The sequence below is a fragment of the Melospiza melodia genome, chromosome 22 (assembly GCF_035770615.1).
Source record: "Melospiza melodia melodia isolate bMelMel2 chromosome 22, bMelMel2.pri, whole genome shotgun sequence".
Taxonomy (NCBI): Eukaryota; Metazoa; Chordata; class Aves; order Passeriformes; family Passerellidae; genus Melospiza; species Melospiza melodia.
Genome location: NC_086215.1, coordinates 2,364,900 through 2,386,610, shown reverse-complemented (window position 1 = coordinate 2,386,610; position 21,711 = coordinate 2,364,900). Strand labels below are relative to the sequence as shown.

Below are 21,711 nucleotides of genomic sequence, written 5' to 3'. Positions count from 1 at the left end.
ATCAAAAGGCCTGAATGAATAAGTTGCACAACTGATCTCTGCAGGGGCTGAATCCTTTCTCCAAATGTAACTGGTTCTGTGGTGTCTGAAATAACACATTATTGATTTATGGCTGAGAATAGCTGACAGAACCAGGTGCTTCTTTACACACAGACTTCATGGATTATCTGCTTTTTATTCACTTTTCCTATGTGCTCTGTATTTAAATGGACACCATGATCAGGGCCAGGGCTCCTGTTGCACATGGTATTGTGGTAAAGTAGTGACACAGGATCTTAGTGCACAGAGATCTGTTACAGTGACCCTTCTGCTCAGACCCAGCTTGTTTTCCTTTCCTCAGAGGGAGACGTTGCTACGGCAGCTGGAGACAAATCAGCTGGATATTGATGCAACTCTGGAGGAGCTGTCAGTGCAGCAAGAGACTGAAGACCAAAACTACGAACTGTATGTCACTGAGCTGTCTTTTCTGCTAACTAACTGCTGCTTTGGGTGTCACATGAATGTTGGGCAGTCCCAGCTGTGGCATGTGGCCAGGTTGAAGGGTCTAGCGAGTAACATTTAGGGATCCTTTGGATAAAATGTTGCTTTTGAATGTCATCACCTGAAGAAAAGCATGCACCTGGGGATCCCTGTGAAAGGTCTGGTTCCTACAGGCACGTGACTGGGGAGGGCAGGGCAGGTGGGGCTGAGCAGCACACCTGGAGCCAGCACATGCTGAAGTAGATGAAGTGCTGGAAGGAGATATTTTCCATCTCTCAGCTGCTCAGCACACAAGTTGGTTCCTCCCCTGGCTGTTGCACTCCTGTATACTTTGTGTCTTACGACAGCAGAAAGTAGTAGCAACTACACTGCTGTCTTGTGTTCCCTTTGAGCACTTCTGAACTCTTTGGTGTATTTCTGTGTCTGTTCTGCACTCTGGCTGCTTGTAATGGTGTTTGCCAGCTTTAGCCCCATAAAGCCAATGCACCTGTAGCACAGTGAACAGGAATTCATGTTCTGTAAATTCCCATGACAAGGCCTTTATTGCAGTGATGTGCAATCCAGAAAAGTCAGCCTCAGAATGTATTGAAAAAAGATTATTACAGGCAGCTTTTGTTTGGAAATTGGAATCGATGATTATGAAATATTCATGCACAGGCTTTTGGACAAGCATTTTTCAGACCAAGTTTCAAGGTTCTATAACCTTGTTCAGCATGTTTTCCTTGGAGGGCATTGAAATACCCCAATTCACACAAAGAATGCTGTTTCCAGAGCATTCACCTCATTCTTCTCCTGAGGGACTAGTTAGTCACCTCATGCACTTCTGTTGATGTCCCTACTCAAAGGACTGGGCTGCGTGGGCTGTGCTGTCAGATTGTTTTCATGCTTTTGTTTGTACTTCTTCAGTAATGGGAGGATACTTAATAGAATCAGGAGTTGGCAGAGCTGTTTCAAATTCACAGCACAAAATCTTTCTGTTTTGTCACCTCTTGCCCTTCCAGCAGCTTTAGTGTGTGCTGGGTCTCCATATGTGTCACTTCAGCTCACAAATCCAGCAGAAAAACAGCTTGGATGGGGCTAGGAGCAGCAGTGAAAGGTGTCCCTGCCTGGGGCAGGGGCATGGAATAAGGTGAGCTTTAAGGTCCCATCGAACCCAAACTAGTCTGAGACTCTGTGACTGTGAAATCTGTCTTTGCTATATCTACCTCAGGGTTAGTCTGTGTTGGGCTGGCTCTGAGAAGAGGTCTTAGATCTTAAAGGCAGCAGCAGCAGTGTGGTAGTGCTGGAGGGGTGGCCAGACCTCCTAGTTCCAGTAGCAGGTATTAGATTGGATCATCCTACCCAGTGTGGCCACACTGCCCTGCTGGGAGGCTGTTGGCACTGTCAGACTGCAGGTTAACTTAACATGGCCTCAGAAATATCAGAGCCTGACAAAGGAGGAGTTGATGAAATATTAAAAGCAAGACTTTTCTCTAGGATTCTGGTTTAGCAAATAAAGTGACATCCTTATGCAGCTGGCCAGCTTCTGCATGTTCATATCTGTACTGAAGCCAAAGTTCTTCACTCTCAGAAAATAACACTTCTTTAGAGAAAGGGCTTTAAAATGCCCCTGGATGCTTCCTGGGTAGAGGCACAGATCCCAAAAGAAAAGCATCAGGGAGTGTCATATGTCAGTACTTTGATCACACTGACTAAAGAGAGCTATTTTGGGGTTTTTAAGGTTTTTCTCTGTACCCCAGGTAGAAACAGAGAGTCTGTTTGTTTAAATGGCACCTCTGTGGGACAGATGAGCTGCAAAGGGGTTACTTCAGCCCTGGAGTTGAAAGGTATGCACTTCTTACAGTCAGTTTTTATCCCTGCAGGAGGTCTCCAAGCATGAGTTTTATAGCCAAAGACCTGATTTAAAGAAATACTCACATTCATATGTCAGAGAGCCCAGGTTTGGGTAAAGCCTCAACCTTAGGAAACAGTGTACATATGGACACAACAGTGTGTGATGGAATCAGAGCTTGCAGCATGAGGCACATCTGCAGTGCTCATTGTTAGGGCTTGGGAAGGTCCTTGCAACCATGCTTGTCAGATGCCCCTCATTTTGGGATTGCCAGGTGTCCTGGTTTGAAAAGACAGGTGCCTGCTAAGGAAGGCAGGAGCCTCCCTTGAAATGGAAAATGCAAACCCCCTCCCTCTGAATTATTATAATTTTGAAATTATGGAGCTCTCAGGCAAAGGTATTGGAGTAGGAGTAACAGTTCTTTATTAGGAAAAAAAATAAAAATAAACAATGTAGTAATACAAAACAACACTGCCAGAGTCAGACCATGCCCTGTCCCCTGTGTGTCAGGGGGTGTCCCAGCCCCATCCCAGGGGGGCTCAGCCCTCCTGCAGTGCCAGCTGTGGCTCTGCTGCAGCAGGGATCCTGCACAAGGGGGGAGTTTTCCTCTGCAGCTCCAGGGCTGCTGCAGATGGGCCTGGGCTCCCTCTGGCCATGCAGGGCAGCAGAAAGCTGCTCCTCTGGCAGTGCAGGGGGCAAAGGCTGCTGTGCTGTGCCAGGCTCAGATTGGATCCAGGCAGGAATGCTTGGCTCCTCCCCTGGGCGGAGCATCTCCCATGGGATGCTGGGGTTGGATCAGCCCTGCAGGGACACTCAGTGGCCATGGACAGCAGAGATCTCCTGGAGGGAGGGTTGGCTGTGGGAGAGATAAAGAAAACTGCCCCACCTGGTTTTAACAGGTGGCCCAATGAAGAGAAGATAACTGCCCCACACCTAACAGATGGCAGTAGAACACACACCCCGATCTTGCATTTTCCAAACTAAGACACCAGGTTTAATGTGCTACATCAGTGAATGTCCAAGTGAGCACCTGGTACATTGTCTGCTGCCACTGGCCCTGTTGTGTACAGTGTGTGTGTTGGTGCAGTGTGACTTGGTGACCCTTGACAGATCACAGAACTGTGGAACCCTTAGGATTGGAAAAACCCTCTGAGATCAAGTCCAGCTGTTAACCAAGCACTGCCAAAGCTGCCACCCAACCATGTCCCCAAGGGCCACATCCACATTTTTCAAACACTCCAGGGATGATACCTCTACCACTATCAGGGCAGTCTGTTCCAAAGTCTGGCTGCCCTTTTTGTGAAGAAAGTTTGCCTAATATCCAACCTGAACCTCCTCTGGTGCAACTTGAGGCCTCTTTTGCTTTTTCCTTTTTATTGCTTGGTAGGGGAGCCCAACCGTCCCCTGTCATACCTCCTGTCACGAGGCCTTTATGTTGGCTGCTTCAGTTCAGACAACACTGGGAGTTCTGCTGTGGGTCACCCAAATTGCACAGTAAGGGGAGATGACCACAGGTGTTTGGGGCCACAGGCCCTGGTGTGGCTGCTGCAACACTTCCTCAGAGGCCATTCCTGCTCTCCTGCCATAAAATCAGGGCACAGAGCACAGCGAGGTGACAGCGCTAGGACATCTCAGTTATTCACCCCTGTGCCATCTGGTAGCTACTCTGTCACAGTGACCAGTGCTAAATTTGGCTCAGTGAGAACTGAAAGAGAACAAGAACTCTTCCTCCTGCTCCAACGGGGGGGACCTGAGGACAAAACGTCACTGATGCAAAATGTGGATCCCAGAGACAACACGAGGTGGCACACGACGCTGCCTCTTCCGCCTTACGTAAGCCAGCCTGGGCAGGCTCTGCCTGGCTGTGCCTGTGGGAGACACAGTCTGCTTCTAGTTCTTTCCCAGTGCTTAGGCTCCTCACTGCCTGACACACCTCTGGATCTGGTACTGTCCCTGTCCTTTCAGACTTTACATCTTCAATGCTGCTAAAAGAACATTTCACCCCTTTTTGAATTCTTGAATTCTTATTAAACAAACAGTAATGGCTTTTATGATGTTCTGAATTTGTACCTAATTTGCTCAGTTTCTTCATTTTTAATTGTACCCAGCTTATCTTCTGTTTTCAAGGAAAACTTGTATATGTTCAATGTGCCCCTTCCCCCACACAGGGGTGCCAGGGCTGGGCAGCCCTTTTGGTGAAGAAATTTTCCCCAATACTCAACCTAAACTTCCCCTGGCACAGCTTGAGGCTGTCTCCTCTCACCATGTGGGTGCCAGGCCGGTGACTGCAGACAGGTATTTGGGCTCTCTTGCTGAGGACTCTGCTTTGGGGAGACACATTCCCCAAAGAGACAAATTAGTCACTGCAGAATCATTGGCTAGGGGGTTGGGGGTTTATTTGCCTTTTTTCCACATTGAGCATAGCACATAATTTCAGGAAGACCGTGGTGCTGAGTAACACCCGCACAGTGGCAGGAGGAGCTGCTGTTGGAGCTGTTCTCTGGCATCCTCCACTGTATGTGAATACAGGTCTGGAGTGACACCAGCTACAGGCTGAGTTATCAGATGGGAAAGTAAACCCACTCCTGCTTTCTCTTCCCCTTGCCCCACTTTTATCTCCTCCACTTGCTGTGAATCTTTGTGGTCATAAGACCGGTCAGGAGTCAGCCTGAACTGGGATGGGACTTTATCTAGGTCATATTTTTTGGGGGTGCTGCATTAAGAATTAAGTGCATCTAAGCCTGTCACCAGTCAGTCTTGCTTGAGAAGTGGGGACATGGAGCATGTCCTGTATTTTATGGAGCAGGGAGTTCCCCTGCTGCATCCATTTTGTCAGGGGGAAAACAGGATGACAGCAGGAATTAAACCTGCTTGGCCGTTGATTCTACATGCAGGGACCTGGGCTAAGGGGATTGAGGCAGTAACTTTAACACAGCCCAAAACAAACATGTGAAAATTAACCCTTGCTAACCCCAGTTAAAATTATGTCATCCAGCCGATTAATCTTCATTTTCACAATTAATAAAATAACCCAAAGCCTTTCTTGCCACAGGAACAGTTTATCACAGCACGTTAGAACGAGGAGCCAAAAAGCTTTAGGCTGCTCCCACCTTCAATATTAAATGAACACAAGCACTGACAATTTTAGGAATTGTGAGGCTAACAAGTCCTTTTGTGTTTGCCCTGGGGGCAGAGCAACAGTAACCTCAGGCCCTGATGAATTTTTCTTCCACAGAGTATGCTCATCTTTAAAATTGCATAAAAGTCTCCTCTTGCGAGCAGGTCCAACCACCAGTGAATTATTCAGGAGTTTGAGGATGTTTTGGACTTGTTACTTGGTCTGTAATGGAAGGATTGAAAGGCAAATAAGGAGCCCCTGTGAGTGAGGACAGATGACCCACCTGGACATGCACAGTATATTTGCAGTCTCTGTATCCCAACGGAATAAAGGTGCTCAGGTGTGAGTTCACCTTGTGCTTTAGTAGGACTTGGTCTGCTACCTCCAGAGTGGGCACAAAGCTGTGTATTCCACAGTGAGGTTTTGAGGGAGTCCTTTTCCAAAGGTCTGATGGATAGAACGAGGAATGGACAGATTGTGTAGAATCTGAGAAAAAACAGACACATGGCAGGTTTGGCCTGGTGTGTTCCCAAAACAGCCACACTTGTGCCTCTGAGGAGTGTGTGTAAAGCCAGAGAAAGCATTCATGCATTATGTAGTATTTTCAAAGTGTGGAGGATGCTTAGACACCTCCATCCTGGAAATTACTGCGAGCTTGCTGGCAGCATTTAATGTGTGCTGGTTTTCCACCCACCTCCCTCACAGAAGATCTGTCTGTAAAAACTCAGCAGAGCTGGTTTCTGCAGCCTGTGTGGATAGAACCGGTGTCAGACCACCCTGATTTCCCCAGTGTCACAGCACAAGGCTTGGCCCACGTGTCTAGCTGGTCAAGGTGACGTGAAGCACACGTGTCACAGCTGTCCTCAGTGCTGTGCTGGGGTAGGAGTCTGTGTTGTGCTGTCCCCAGATAACCATTTGTATCTTCCTACTAAAGAACTTGCTGTCTCCTGTTTTTATGCCCTTCACACCCCACAGGTGACTAAAGGTACAGGAGCACAGGTGCAGACAAAGCCTGCATGTGTTTTATGCCCCAGTCTGGTTGCGCTGGAGGGAAGGATGACACTCTTTATACTTCAGTTATGTAGTGGGATTTTTTTTCCTCCAGCTCTTAAATTTCATGTGTTTCTGGAGGAAAAACAGGTGGTAGTCGCAGCCTTCCCTCCCTCTGGAGCTGGCTACTTTCCCAGAACAAAGCAGGTTGTTTCCAAAATGGGCAGCTTTGGCAGAACCATGTACAGTAAATCTTTAAATACTCTGGTATTGTTAAGAGTTTTCTGTGCTTTGTTGAGTCCAGCTTTAACTATTCTTTGAGCTTCATATTCTGTATACTGATGTGACTCTATACATTCTTTGTGTCTCATTGTTTCCAGATCTTCAGTGTACAATCATCTTACTCTACCTGAGTTAGCCAGTTGCCTCGATGGTGGGACTCAGCAACTTGAGGCTCAGAAGTTGTTCATTCTGTTTTCAAACCATGTTGGTGATTTAGGTGTTCCCACAGACAGTCAGGAGAGCAAGTACTGCTGGCAGCAGTACCTTGGCTGCTGGGTGCAGCAGTGCCCAGGCTTGCAGGCTTCCATCCAGGATTGCTGTTGCTATAAACAGGAGCACGGGTGTGTGTAGGTCATCTGGATTAATCTCTCCTCACAGCTGGAAGGCAGGAGTCTTTAACACTGAGTGGGTCTTGGAGGAGGAGGAGTGAGTACCACAAAGCAGAGCTGTTCAGTTCTCCTGTCTTTGGCTCACCAGAAGGCCTGGATCAAAGCTGAGACAGGAGGAATGGCAGAATTCAGCACTCAGCATATGTGATGTGGAGCTGAGGAGTTGTACATTGTACACAGGCAAAGCTGACAACTTTGTGGGCCATGGCAATTCACTTGGTGTGGGGATAAAGAGCCTTACCTTTGTTGGATGGGGGCTGAATGGCAGGGCCTCGTGGTTTGTCTTTCCCACCCCACAGACAACGTGCATGCCCTGCTTGGAGGATGCGGTGCCATGGCCCCCCTCCTCAGGAAGGGAGCACAGTGATGGACAGGTATTGAGCACACACTATCGTGTTCCTGCAGCATGTGTGATGTATTGTGCACCTTCCAAACCAATCTGATGCTGTCTCCACAGAGCTCAGTGCAGGAGTTAAACTCCTTTATGTTTTTTCTCTGGTGCATGACAAATCCATGCATCATTTTCAGTGGAACGTGTTGTCGCACAGCTCGCCCCAGGAGAGGGAGGATGGGGACTGGATGCTGCATCACATACTCTGAGCTCAGCTCTGCCAGGAGCTTATGTTGGTGTAGCCAGTGTTCTGGGTGGAATAGGCACATTGTCTTGGCCTGGATCCTGGTGGAAGCATCAGTGAGAACACCACAGCATGGCACTGGTGTGGGTGCCTTGACAGTCTGCAGCTTCCTCATGAGGGACAGTGGAGGTGCAGCACCAATCTCTGCTCTCTGTGATCAGGGACAGGACCCAGGGAATGACTGGAGCTGCATCAGGGCAGGTATAGGTTGGATATCAATGGACAGCATGTGACAGCCAGGCTCTGGCGTGGTTGGGATTGCAGTCCTTAGTCCAGACTTCCAGAATGAGCGAGGCAAGTCTTTCCCAGCCATTCTCCTGGGGAGAACTGGGAGCAAGAGCACTTTTCCTTACCCTTGAGTAGATGACAATTTTGTTTGTACTGTTGAATTTCTTCCTATTTCTGTTACTTGAGATCATCCAGTTCTACCTGTATCTTGTCCCTGTCTATGTTTCCTCACTAATCCTGCTTTTTAGTGCTGCCCTTGATCTCCACTTTACCCAGTTACTTAGTTAGGAAGGACTGCTGGTTTTCCAATTTCCAAGTAACAACTTCCTGAGGCTATTGCTCCCTAGGGCTCCAGACACTGCTGGTCACAAAGTACATTATTTTGTTCCTTAAAAGTATATCAGGTTACTGCCTTAAAATAGGAAATCATATCTCAAGGCTTAGAGTTTCTTAGCCCCCACTGTTTGTGTTCTGCTCAGCAGTTGGTCCAGGGAAGGTTTTGGCTGGCTCAGGTCCCTGAAGGACAAGGTCAGGGGGAGGAGGCTCTCCCTTCACATTCTCATTGCCTGGAGCACAACCAAAGTCTGTCTTGCAGAACCAGCTGAATCCAGAGCCTCTATGCACAAATTTATTAAGCTTAATGAAATGAGAGGTGAGACTGGGATGTGCTGGATATTACACAGGATGCTTCACTTTGGGTGTCCTCTCTGTATCTCTCAGCTGGGCAGCATGTGGCAGATCTATTTTTCAGACAATTTAATGGGAAAAACTTGTCTCTGTCCACGTTTCTCTGCACACAGTGTGTGAAACAGGCTGCTGACCCCGCGGGCTGCGGAGGGAGGCTTGGGTTAGGCTTGGGTTTCTTTTGGAAAAGGAAAGAGCTTTTCACTCCCTGTAGTGGTACAGGCTTTAATGTTCTTCCAGTCGGGAACCCAGCCAGGACCACAACCTGCTCCAGTGCTCCTGCTGCTTGGCTCCAGGGCCTCTCACACAGAGGGGGAGTGTGTGCAGGGGAGAGCCTGCATGTGGAGCTGCACCCTGCGAGAAGGGTAATGGCAGTCAGTCTTCTCTGAGCCCTCAGGACAGCTCTTTTCTTTGGATATTTGAGGATTCTCCTCTCAAATCCATTCTTGGCTGCTAAAGAGGTTATTACAGCAGTTTTCTTGAGTACTGTGATTTGTTCTGCAGAATGTAAAAACATGCCATTCCTAGAGCACTTACTCCTTTAGAGACGTCCAACAACTGACTTCAGGTTGCATTTCAAGCACTGGCATGTTATTATAGTCTGTCTATTCAGAGAGTTTCCAGTGCTGTAGGTTTCATCCTGTAGTGCAGAGCAGGTTGGGATACTCCACGCCTCAATGCAGATGGGGCAAGTTCAGCTCGTGTGGGTAAACCAGATTTATTGTGACCCAGGGAGTCACAGTGTCACTGGAAGCAGATCCATACCCTCCCAAGCCCAGCTGGAAGCAGACCCATACTCTCCCAGCTCAACACACAGCCAGATGAAAAGGGCTTATATAAAGGAAGGAGAAGGACTTTTTATATGGGCAGATAGTGACAGGACAAGGGGCAATGGTTTTAAACTGCCAGAGGGCAGGGTTGGATGGGAAGAAATTCTTCCCTGTGAGGATGGGGAGGTCCTGGCATAGGGCGCCCAGGGAAGCTGTGGCTGTCCCTCGATTGCTGGAAGTGTCCAAGGCCAGGTTGGACTTGGAGAAGCCTGGCCTAGTGGAAGGTGTCCCTGCCCATGGCAGAGGTTGGAATGAGATGAGCTTTAAGGTCCCTCCCAACCCAGAGCAGTCTGGGATTCTGAGATTCGCCATTCCTTATATTTGTAATTTATCTTCCCCACAGGTTCCTGGAGATGATGGAAGCCCGAAGCCAAGGACACACATCACCCCTGGCAACAAACGGGCAGAGCCCCTCCTCCGGCTCCCAGTCACCCATCGTCGCTCCAAGCTCCGCATCCACGGGCAGCTCCAGCCCCAGCACGCCCCAGCCGCCGCTCACCGCCAGCGCCGCCGCCTCTCCCGAGCCCGCCTCGTCCCTGTCACCGGTGCCTGCCCCCGAGGCCCCGCAGCCCCCCGCGCCCGCCGCAGCTCCCGCCGCCCCCCCGGCCCGGCGCGGCATCATCGCGCGGCTCTTCGGCACATCCCCCGCGGCCGAGCCCGCTCCTCCCCACGCAGGTGCGTGCTGGCGCCCTGTCCTGGCAGGATGCCACCCATAGCCCTTCCAGTTCTCGTTTCGTTTTTTCCCTGCGAGAGGCTGAGCAGACAGGTGTGTGAAGGCCACAGGCGCCGTGCTTGTGCAGCGGGTGTCCAGGGAGACTTGGGCTGTCATTCTCTATTTTCCCTGATCAGCATTTTGGTTTGTCTCTGTTCTGGATGGGGACTGTGCCCAGCCAGCTGGGTGCTGGCTGTAGCATGCTTAAGAGGAAGATCCTGAACGCACAGGAGGTGCTAATAAAATAAGTAAAATGTCAGGTTCTCACCAGGAGCAAAAATACCTCTTGAATAGCAAACAAATGACTGGAGAAGCTATTTATTTGAAGTGCCATCCTTGCACACGTGTGGCAGTCCAGAGGGGCTCCTATGCGTAATGGAGAGAAGCGGAGCACTGGGTTTAAAGGTTATTCAGCCAGAAATGGTCACGTAGGTCCAGTCTCCACAGCAGATGCCCCTCTGGGGAAATCTGCTCCTTCAGAGCAGGTCTGGGAGGAGGGAGCCCTCGGCTGCTGCCTCAGCACGGGTACCCGCTGGAGCAGCGCAGCGCTCGGCCCAGAGCCTGCCGGACAGAGTGCCAGGCAGAGGCATCAAGGGTTTGTTTCGTGTAATTTTACTGATCTGGACCATAATTTGCCTGTCACATTCACTTTGTTTGCAGAGCTAACTGGAGCTGCAGAGCTGGCACTGCCTAAAAATCATGACATGGTTTGAGTCACCCTTTGGAAATACCTTCCCTCTCACACTGGCTCACAGTGCTCCTGAGACACCCACAGAGAGAAAGGAGGAGGTGCTGGGGACACGGGTTGCAATTTCAGATGTTGAAATGGTCTGGCTTTAGATCTGCACACAATGTTCTGCATCCTGTGCCTCTTCCCAGATATGACACAATGCACCCATTTTGGTTTGTTTATGACTCTTCCTACCCAGAGAAAATAAAAAAAAAAACAAACAGAGAGGAGAGGAGATATTAGAAATTCCTTGTCGATAAAAGCAACCTTTATCATTTTGATCTGCAGAATAAAAGACTGGTCTACTACCAGTCTTACAGTGGTTGGGTTTGGGGCTTTTCTTTTTCTTGTCTCTTTTAAACTTGTTCTTAGCTTGACAGCTGTTTTGGGCTTGTGACTTTCAGCCCTGATGTCTCGGAATGCTTAGGAGCAGTTGCAAAAGGCAGCCAGGAAGAGCTGATGTGTCAGTGTTGCAAGGTTTCAGTGGTGTGCCAAGGGCCTGAACCTCTGCTGGAATGTACCCAGGCACCAATTCACTGCAAAGCAGCTAAAAAAATCATTGTTACCAAGTAATACTTGGTTTTTCTGGGAGCTGCTATTTAAGATTTCTCTTGAAATCTTGGAGTAGTAATTCTTTTGGCTGTGGTTTAGCTTGCACCAGTGCTACTCTGTGGCATTAGTGGTACTGTTGGTATGTAGAAGTGGTCTGAAAGTTGTGCTAAGGAGAGTGAAATCTAGAAAAAAAAGGCACAAGTCTTGTTTTACCCAAAAGAAAAGTCTAGATGTGAAGTGCAGCATGAGCAGAGGAAAAACATTGAGTATTGCAAATTCTGGAAATGTTAATCACTTCAGTCTTCTTAGTTATGCTGATTTCATGAGTTTTCATCCTGATACCTTGAAGATGGGGAAAGGTGTTTCTACAAATTAGCTGTATTAAAGTCACTCTCTATTTGAGGTAGCTCTTGAGCTTTTGTTTACACGAAGCATCTAAAAGCACAATGTGAACAATTCTGCCTTGGACAGTTACAGCTGAAAAAAGCAAGAGGATAGGAGAGAGGGTGTACTGAACAATGTGGAAAAGGTAAGAGAATAGTGAAGGGACATCCCCCAGGAGCAGTGCACATAGCACAGGTGTAATAAAACCTGTGGTACAGTCAGTCATAGCATTCCCTGGAGAGTAGAGCCAGGCCTTGCCAGGGAGGTTTTCAGTCCATCCAAAAGCCTGGGTCAGCCTGGAGCATTCTAAACCACAGCACCATGATCTGTGAATGCCTTCATGTCAGACTCTGGGCTGGTTTATATCCTGTTCATAACCTTCCTCTTCCCTTGCTGTGGAACCAGGGTCCTGCCTCATGGCTGCTGCCACCCTGGGCAGTACAGATCTGGAAAAAGCCAATTTCTGTCTTGCTTGTGGTGACACCAGTGTTTTACATCTCCTGTTGCTAATGCAGATCCTGCTGCTGCCACTGCTCCCCCCAACCCTGCAGCCCCTGCCAAGGTACAGAGCGTGGAGGACTTTGTTCCTGAGGACAGCCTGGACCACAGCTTTCTGGAAGAGCCAGCACCACAGAAAGACAAAGGGAAACCACAGCCCAAACACCGTGTGGATAGTGAGAGGTAAGAAAAGGAGGGTGGCAGCAGGGATGGCAGGTGCCCAGCAGGGACACACCTGGATGTGCAGCCTGGCTGCCATGGTGCAGCCATTCCCTGATTCCAGAGCAGTTAGCTGCCCCAGAGCCTTTCTGGCTGTGCTATGCTCAGTCGTAGCATTCACTGTTTCCCATTTAGTGACACACACTGCTCCCTGGGAAGGAAGAACATCACAAAAAGCAGATTATCACCTTCCTGGTGCTGCTGTTTTGCTTTGTGCTCAGATTAAACTGGGCCCTTTGGGTCATGAAGGGATTTTCCTTCTGGCCAAACACACCAAATCATTTGAGATATTTTCCTCCTGGAACATAGTGCACTTTGCAGGGATACTATGTTTTGCTTAATGAATATTTACCTTCTGCAGAGGCACAAAGTGTGGCCAAATTCCTCTATGACTTGGTAATGTCATTCCTGAGGCACTATAAATGGGTTTGGGGTATGGTGGAGGACACTTGGGAGCCCTCTGTATCTCTGTGGGATTCTGGAAGGAAGGATGGAGAAAGTCATGCTCCTTTGGGAGTGTCACTGCATGGTTGCCTGCAGAATTAAAAAAAAATCTTAGGGGGTGCCTTTCTTTTTCTCTGTGTCTAGTGTTTCTTCCCAGAATTTTCTCACTAAATTGGAGAGACACAGATTTGATGGATGATAGGGAATGGGTTGGATATTCACATGCAGAGAGTAGTGATCTATGGCTCAATGTCCAGTTGAAGATGGGTGGTGTTCCTCAGGCTCTGTACTGAGACATGGACTTCATCCATGAAACAGGGGGATTGAGGACACCCTCATCAGGTTTATCAACAACACCAAGCTGAGTAGTGTGGGTGACACTCCTGAATAACAAGATGTCATCCAGAACCTGGAAAACATGAGAAATGGCCCATGGGAACCTCATGAGGTTCACCAGGGCCAAGCTCAAGTTGCTGTACCTGGGTTAGGGCAACCTCTGGGATCAATCCAGGCTGGAGGGTGAAGGGATTTAGTGCAGCACTGGAGAGAAGGACTTGGGGGTGCTGGTGGGTGAGAGCTGGACCTGCCCCAGCCCTGAAACTGGGCTGATCTCCAGCATGGGCAGCACGGAAGAGGGAGTTCTGCCCTGCTCAGGTGACACCCTACCTGCAGAGCTGCCTCTGGCCCTGAGGGCTAGCATCAGGAGGATGTAGAGCTGCTGTAGAGAGTCCAGAGGAGGCCATGGAGATGCTCCAAGGCCTGGAACCCCTCTGCTCTGGAGCCAGGCTGGGGGCGTTCACCTGGAGAAGATAAGGCTCTGGGGAGATGTTATTGCTGTCTTTCAATATTCAAGAGAGGATGAGGACAGAGATTTTAGCAGGGTGTATTGCAGTAGGACAAGAAATGGTGGTTTTAAACTAAAAGAGGGGAGATTCAGACTAGGTATAAGGAAGAAGGATTTTACAACAAGAGTGGTGAGGCCCTGGCACAGGTTGCCCAGGGAAGTGGTGGATGCCTCATCCCTGCAAACATTCCCAGTCTGGCTGGCTGGGGCTCTGAGCAACCTGATCCAGTTGAAAATGTCCCTGCTCAGTGCAGGGGGTTGGAACAAGCTGAGCTTTAAGGCCTCTTCCAACCCAAACCAGTCTGTGAGTCTATAATTATCTCCTCAAAATGGCAGAGCTGTGCTTATGCCATGAGCTGTATTTTCTCTTTTTTTTTCCCCTTTTTTTCTTTTCCTGGATTTGGTGGTTTTTAACCAAAAAAAAAAGCAAAGGGGATTGTGTATACCGAACTGCTCAGACAAGAGGATGTGCAGGGAGCTGTCTGAAAGCAGACTGTCTCTTAAGAGGTGACCTAAGCATACTCTTAGGCTCTGTATCTGTTGCTCAGAATATTCCTTGCCTGCTGCCTCTTGTCATCAACAATGGACTAACTGGAGACTAATTAAATGTGGACACTGCTCATCTGTGAATTCTGCCTCTTTTAACATCCTTGTCAAGACCCAGTGTTCTCTACTTCAACCACAGCAGTCTTAAATCAGTGCTGTTTGTGAGGCTCAATGCCTGTGTAATGCAGGTCAGCCTGAATCATCATCCCTTGTGATGGCAGAACACGTGGATGTTTTATTAAAACTAAAAAAAAAAAAAGGCAAGAAAAAAGTGGGGTTGCTGGCAGCATGCTGGCCTACAAAGCGTCTTGCTCGTGGCTGTGGCAGAGCTGAGATATTTTTCTGGGTTTAACAAGGAGTTGTCAGAAGAGCCAAGCCTGACCTTCTGAGGGGCTGGGTCCTGAGGTGCCCTCAGAGCTCTGGAGCTGCAGTTCTGCTGTGGTTGGGAGGCTGATCCTTCACAAAGCTTTCTCTGCTCCAGAGTGTCAGTCAGTGGAAGCAAATAAGTGTTAAACTGTATAAAAAAATCTAACTTGTTGGACAGGGTTGAGAGAACCCTGCAAATTCACACACTCATTTCTCCTCTGCAGCCTGGCATCCATGGTTTGCTCTGGTTTCTTCTATATATCATGCAGTTTTCTTAGTGACCTGGCAATTTTCCATTCTGTTTCTTGCCAAAAAAGGCCTACTAGAATAAGCCAGAGGTGCAGAAATTCAGAGATGAGGATGTGGTTCTGACCATCACCTACAATAACAGGTTTCTTTCAGGATGTCACTCACAGCCCCACAGTAGCTAGGAGCAACATTCCAGTTCTGTAAGCACTGTCCTCGAGAATCAGCTTCTGCTGCAGTGAGGAGGTGGTTGTAATTCCCATAAAATCTGCTGCAGAAATTTATCTCTGATCCAAAGAACACAGTAGATCTGTGGAATCACTCAGACCTTGGGGAGATTTTATTGGTTTCAAAAAATGGAATCCTGGAAGCTGCTTTTCCCCTGTATCTGAGTGAAGAACAAGGCCTGAGAATGACCCAGCAAGATGCATTCAGGTCTCGTGCTCATTTTGAAGCAGATACCTGAGTGTTGAGCTTACACAGCTCACCAGCATGCCTGGGTGTGCTGTAGGCAAGGGTAAGCTCCAGGACTGAGTATCATTGAAGATGTGGCAGAAGAGTGGGCCATGTTTTGAGAATTTGTGAAATTACTTGTCCTACCCAAGAGGAATGGCCTTGTCGACTGAGCATGAGTCCTGCAGGGAGCTCTGGGAGCACCTCAGTGAACTGAGGTGCATTCACAGGGTTGGAGGCAGCTTGTGCCCATCCAGTTCAACCTTCCCCTCCTCCTGGGCTGCTCAGAACTGGTTTTCCAGAACCGTTTCCAGTTGGATTTTGAGTATCTCCAGAGAATCCACAACCTCTCTGGCAACCCACGCCAGTGCTCAGGCATGCTCTCAGTGGAAAAAGTGTTTGCTTATGTTTGTGGGGAACCTCCTGAGTCACAGTTTGTGCTCCTTGCCTTTTGTCCTAGCACTGGGCAGCACCAAAAAGAGCCTGTCTCCATCTTCTTTGTACCTCCTTCAGCTGTTTAAATAACTTTATAAGGTCTTCTCAAGCCTTCTGCAGGCTGAGCAGTCCTGGCCTTCATGTGGGACATCCCTTCCTCACGTGAGCAATGCTTCAGTCAGTTAATCATCCTCATGGCCCTTCACTGGGTTCACTCTTTCTTTGCTGTGCAGTGGACTCCAGCTATGGCCTCCCCAGTGCAAAGCAGAGGGGCAGCATCACCTCCCTGACCTGTTGGCAGTGCTTTGCCTCATAAAGACCAGGACACCATTGGCCTTCTTGGCAGCAGAGCACCTTGTTCAGCTTGTCATACCCCAGGCCTGCAGTGACGTCCTGGGTTTTGTTCAGTGACATGTTCTGGTTCTCTGACTTGCAGTAGAGAACTCCCAGATTCAGTTCCTTTACCAGTTAATTAGGAAGGTATTTCAATCTCCCAATTTGCTGTTTCAGAACTTAATTTGCTGCTCTTTAACCTGATGCCCTGAGCCAGCATGGATATGAGTGCACCAGAGGACCTAATCTGGCTCCAAAGCATCTCGCCCTTGGCTCCTGCTGGGTCAGGCAGCCTGGGTCCCTGGGGGGGCCTGAAAGCCAGTTTATGCTTTACCTGACAGTGTTCCTGATCTTTCCTTTCTGCATCCTTAGACATCTATCTTAAAGATGGATTAGATGCATGTGTCCTTACATCTGAAGGGCTTTGAAGTGGTTCTTTGCTATTATGGATCTGTTATGGATTCCATGATGCCCAGGGAAGGTTCACAGTAGAAGACTCACATCTAGAACAGCCACACAGGCTCATCCTGCAGCGTGGGATTCCCTCAGCTTACCTGCTTTGTTACAGCTTGGGTTTTTTCTCTTTCCTTAGCCCCACAAAAGGATGTGAGAGAAGCCCTTGAGCTCCTGAGGCTGTGGGAGCACAGCCCATCTAGGTTTGAGGCTGTGAGCTCAGGTTGCATCAGGGTTTGTTTCCTCCCCAGCAGCCAATCTGTGACGCACTGGAGGCTCACAGAGGACACCCCAGCAGTCTGTGTGGTCACTAGCTCAGAGCAGACCTCAGTGAGCAGCATCACTTTTGGGGGGTACCTGCACCTGCAGCCACGCTAGCTCAGTGCTCGTGCCAGCTTGGCAATGCTTCAAGGGCTGCAGGGAGCAGTGCAATGTGCTTGGCTTTGCATGCTTTGCCTTCCTTCCAGCTGGAAGCTCAGGACCACAAGCTGATCCTAGTTTTGCCTTGTCAGAGCCTGTTTATAGTGAAGCAGTGATTTTCCTGATGTATATTCACTCCACTGCTCTGCTCTTCCGCTGTCGCTCAGCGATCTGTGGTGGCTGGAGATGGAGGCAGGATTCTCACTGTGGAAGGACATGACCCACTTTGGTGAGGGGCTGTACACATGGGGGTGCACTGGGAAAGCTGGGAATGCTGCAGGTCTGTGTGGAGTCTGGAAGGACAGTGGCAGAAATCTCTTAAGAGCCCCTGTGCCTAATAGAGCAGTGATGTGTTGAGGAAAGGCAATGAGTCTAGTTCAGAATAATATCCTGCCATTTTTAGAATGCGACTCCATTTTCTTTTCAGTGCATTTCAAGAGAAAACCCTGCCAGTGCTTTGAAAACCTCAGGAATCACTCACTTGTCATTCCTCCAGCTTTGGGGGCTGCTTGGGCACCAGTTTTTCTCTCCTTTGTGTGGCTGGGCTGTGTGCCTCTATCCTGGCATAGTGTGAGAGCAGCAGTGTTAGTGATGAAGGGGCTCTTCAGCAGCCTGGCCCTGCTCATAGGGTGCTGAGAGCAGGTCCTGAGAGCAGAGGAATCCACACCAAGAGCAGAGGGAGGGCCTGTCCTGGTCTTAGCACTCCAGCCCAGACAAGCACTGGTTGTGATCACTGCTGTCCCGTTGTCACAAACAGCTCCATTGTCTGTTGGCAGATGTATGAACTCTTTTAAACGATCTTGTCAAGCAGTACCCAGCCATGTAGAGGAGCCAGAGTGAGCAGCTGCCATCATCCCAGCTCTGTTTAGGGTATTTCTCATCTCACCAGCACACCATACTCCACTGTCTTCCAGTGCTTGGCCTGTGCTGGGAACACCACTTACTTCCAGTTAAAGGATTTTAGGGTTTTGTTTATGTCTGTACAATTTAATCTGTTCCAAACTATAATATGTTTTTTGTCTCTGTATAAAAAGAAGGTTGTGCTTATACCATGCAGGTGGCATCATAAAAAAGGCAGAGACTTGTGTGTGGGGTTTTCAGGAGGGAGCTGGTTATCTCTTGTGGATGAAACAAATAGAACAAGGAAAGGTGATGGCAGAGGCTCATCAGCTGAGCCTGGGGAAAATATCTATATTCCTGACATGAGCACAATTTTCAGAAAGTGTTAAAATTGAGTCCTAGGGACATTCAGACAAGAATCCTCAATTTCAGCTGCAAAGCTCTCTCAAGCTGCCTTTGAACACAAAACTGTGCTACATCCAGGGAGGCTGAAGACTCCCAGCTCTGGCGGTGTGTCCTTAGGTTAATTTAATTTGGGCACTGTTAAAGCTTGGCTGTGGTGTCTGTGTATCTGCCTGCTTCAGGGAGCACTGCAGAAATAGAAATGGTTCCAGGAAGCTAATAGCTGCCAGTGAACTCCCATAGCAGTGACAGTGTATGATCAGGTTTAATTACAGGATGTGGGGATGAAGACAGGCAGTTCCCATGGTTTGACTGACTGATCCTTGCATGGTGGATGGAGCTCCATGTTCTGATGAAGCTGTGGCAGCAGGCTTCTCTGTAGCTCTGAGGCTCATCTTCTCCAGCCACTCATTTCCAGCTTGAGGGGCAGCAGCTGCTCTGTGACACATCCTGCTGTGGCCCTGCAGGGAGCAGGTCCAGCCTGAGCTGGACAGTGGCAAGGGAGGGCTGGCAGCGCACAGAATCACAAAATCACCAGCTGGTTTGTGTTGGAAGGGACCTTAAAGCCCATCTCATTCCAGCCCCTGCTATAGGCAGGGACACCTTCCACTATCCCAGGCTCCATCCAGCCTGGCCTTGGGCACTTCCAGGGATCCAGGGGCAGCCACAGCTTCTCTGGGCACCCTGTGCCAGGGCCTGCCCACCCTCACAGGGAATAATTCCTTCCCAATATCCTGTCTAACCCTGTCCTCCTTCAGCTTAAAGCCATTCTCCTCGTCCTGTCCCTCCTGACCCTTGTACAAAGTCCCTTTCCAGCTCTATTGGAGCCCCTTTAGGCACTGGAAGGGACTCTCACACCTCCCTGGAGTCTTCTCTTCTCCAGGCCTGACTATCCTTGTTTTCAGCCTGTCCCCAAAGCAGAGGTGCTCCAACCCTTTAATCATCAGCTGCCCCAGGCTGGGGACGTGTCCCCAGAAGTTGGCTGTACAAGTCAGGCTAGTCCCAGTGTTGGTGCAGGGGCAGGCAGGTCTGTCCAGCAGCTCCTGGGCTGCTGTGTCTGACCACTCTCTGTGTTGCAGTGATGGAGAGGCGCCTGGAGGGAACCCCATGGTGGCAGGTTTCCAAGATGACGTGGATCTGGATGACAAAATCCCCAGCAGACCAATGCCGGCAGCAGAACGGGTGCCGAGCAAGAACATCACTCTCTCCAGTGAGGAGGAGGAAGAGGAAGAGGTGAAGGATTCTAAGGTCATCCTCATATCTGATGGAGACAAAAACACAGAGCAGGAAAAAAAAAGGTACAGAGCATAGACTGAAGTGTGGGGTTGTGCTGGCAAACCTGGCTTCCATCTTGCCACTGACTGTGTGTGGCCTTCAGGAAGTCTTGGTGTCTCTGTCTGCCTGTTCTTCAGCTGTGGGCTGGGGCTGTAGTTACTGTAGGTGTAACTGCTGTGTGTCTTACCCCATACCTTGGAGCACTGTGCTCCTGTGCCAGTAGGGTGCTTCTGCATGCTTTTCCTCAAATTTGAACAAGGGCCTGGAACTAAGCACCAGAGTGGCTGTTTGTAGTGTGTGGGGAGGAGAGAGGAGTCAAGGCTTGGGTGAAGGGAGTGGAGTCACTCACCACACCCTGTGCTGGGGAATGATGTTCTCCCCACACCACATCCTGTGGGGTGAGGGTTAGGATTAGGGACACGAGGGTTATCCTCAGCCTGACTGGTGCCTTTGGCCCCACACCGCTATAGGATGCACTGCCTTTCCCAGTGGCATGCATGATGCACCTTGAGGCAGGCTCAGCTGTTAACTGTGCCTTGCTCCACAGAACAGGGTGGACAGACTATGACAACTTGTTTCTTCTCAGGTCTTCCAGAAATTCTCTGAAACCCCAGAGTGAAGCAATTTTGACCAAAGCAACTGACCCGAAGCCTCCTGACAGTTTACCTCCCCGTTCTGGGTCTGAACGAAACAACAGCAGCAAAGGCAACACAAGCCTGGCAGCTCCTGCTGCTGCCCCCACAGCAGCAGCCCAGGCCTCAAAGGCCACTGCCCAAAGCAAAGGACTTGCTTCCAAGCAGAAAGTGGTCAAAGAGGAGAAGCCCGAGGAGTCTGACAGTGATCAAGAGGGACCAATAGCTACTCAGATGCTCTCATTCGTTATGGATGACCCAGACTTTGAAAGTGAAGATTCTGACAGCCAGAAGAAAAAGATGGTAAATAACAGCCCTGGTTGGTGTGAGCTGTGCCCAGCTGAGCTGGAAGGGTTGAGGCATTGCCCTGAGCAGAGCCTTCATCCCATCTCCCCTCCCTCTGCAGCAGTTACTAAGCAACCTGCAGAGTTTGATGTGAGCACAAATCCAGTCATGCTCTGAGTATGGAAGCCACCTGGCAGCAAGAACCCCATAGAATCACAGATCCATAGAATACCCTGAGCTGGAAGGGACCCAGAAGAATCATTGAGCCCAGCCCCTGTCCCTGCCCAGCCCCTCTGGCAGCCTCGGGGCCGTGCCCATTCCCTGGGCAGCCTGGGCAGTGCCAGCACCCTCTGGGGGCAGAACCTTTTCCTAATATCCAGGCTAGACCTTCCCTAACATGAAGTTTGTGTTTACAGACACAAACAAGATTTATGTTTGGGTGTTCTACTGTGCTGTTTACTCTTAGCCAGTCCAGCAGTGCAGGAGGTACGAAATGCAAAGCTCCTGGGTTTTCATGGGAACTTTAATATGCAGAAGGGTGTCTCTGCCAGAAAGAGGGAACTCCCTGCAGTCAATCCAGCAATAAAAAGGCCATCACAAAATTTGCTTGGCAAGGCCTAAAGGGAAGAAGGAAGGTCTGCTTGGGAAGGACTTTCCAGGACAGAAGTAGCTGTAAGGTCTGTGACATTCAGCACATGCCAGCAGGCGTCTGCTAAAACAGGGGTCCCCTCACACCTACCCTGTATTACAGGTGGAGAAGACACTTGTCCTGCACCTCTTCTCTGAACTGGTCAGAACTTGCTGCATGGCTTGAGATATCCCTGAGTTTGGTGACCACTTCTCACAACCTGCAGAGCAATCTCTGGAAACTGCTAGCAGTGATTTGGGATGGGCAGTGGCTGTTCAGAGGTGTCCTGATGTCTGGGTTTGCTGGTGTTCAGGGGGTTTCCCTCAGTTGTTATGATTCTGGAATCCTGTTGAAAGAGCTATTGTCACAGTTTCTTTGACATTATTTACGTGTCATGCTGTTTATTAAGTAATTTTCTATTCATTTTGCATCTTAACTTCCTGCTTTTCTTGACAATATGAAACCAAAAGTATTTGGAGCAAATTTCCATCTCTTGCGTGCTCCAGTGAGAAGGGATTGATGAGAAAGCAGCAGTGTCAAGGGATGC

At 49.3% G+C, this 21,711-nt stretch overlaps 1 protein-coding gene across 2 annotated transcripts in view; it reads left to right on the top strand.

Moving 5' to 3' along the window:
- The window catches only part of RABL6 (RAB, member RAS oncogene family like 6), a 53,501-nt gene that overhangs the window by 26,376 nt on the left and 5,414 nt on the right, over positions 1-21,711 (top strand). For both annotated transcript variants that reach the window (XM_063175066.1, XM_063175067.1), the window contains exons 8-12: positions 341-444; positions 9,811-10,142; positions 12,361-12,526; positions 19,424-19,642; positions 20,206-20,554. In XM_063175066.1, the coding sequence (XP_063031136.1) occupies positions 341-444; positions 9,811-10,142; positions 12,361-12,526; positions 19,424-19,642; positions 20,206-20,554 (1,170 nt within the window). The remainder of the gene's footprint in view (positions 1-340; positions 445-9,810; positions 10,143-12,360; positions 12,527-19,423; positions 19,643-20,205; positions 20,555-21,711) is intronic.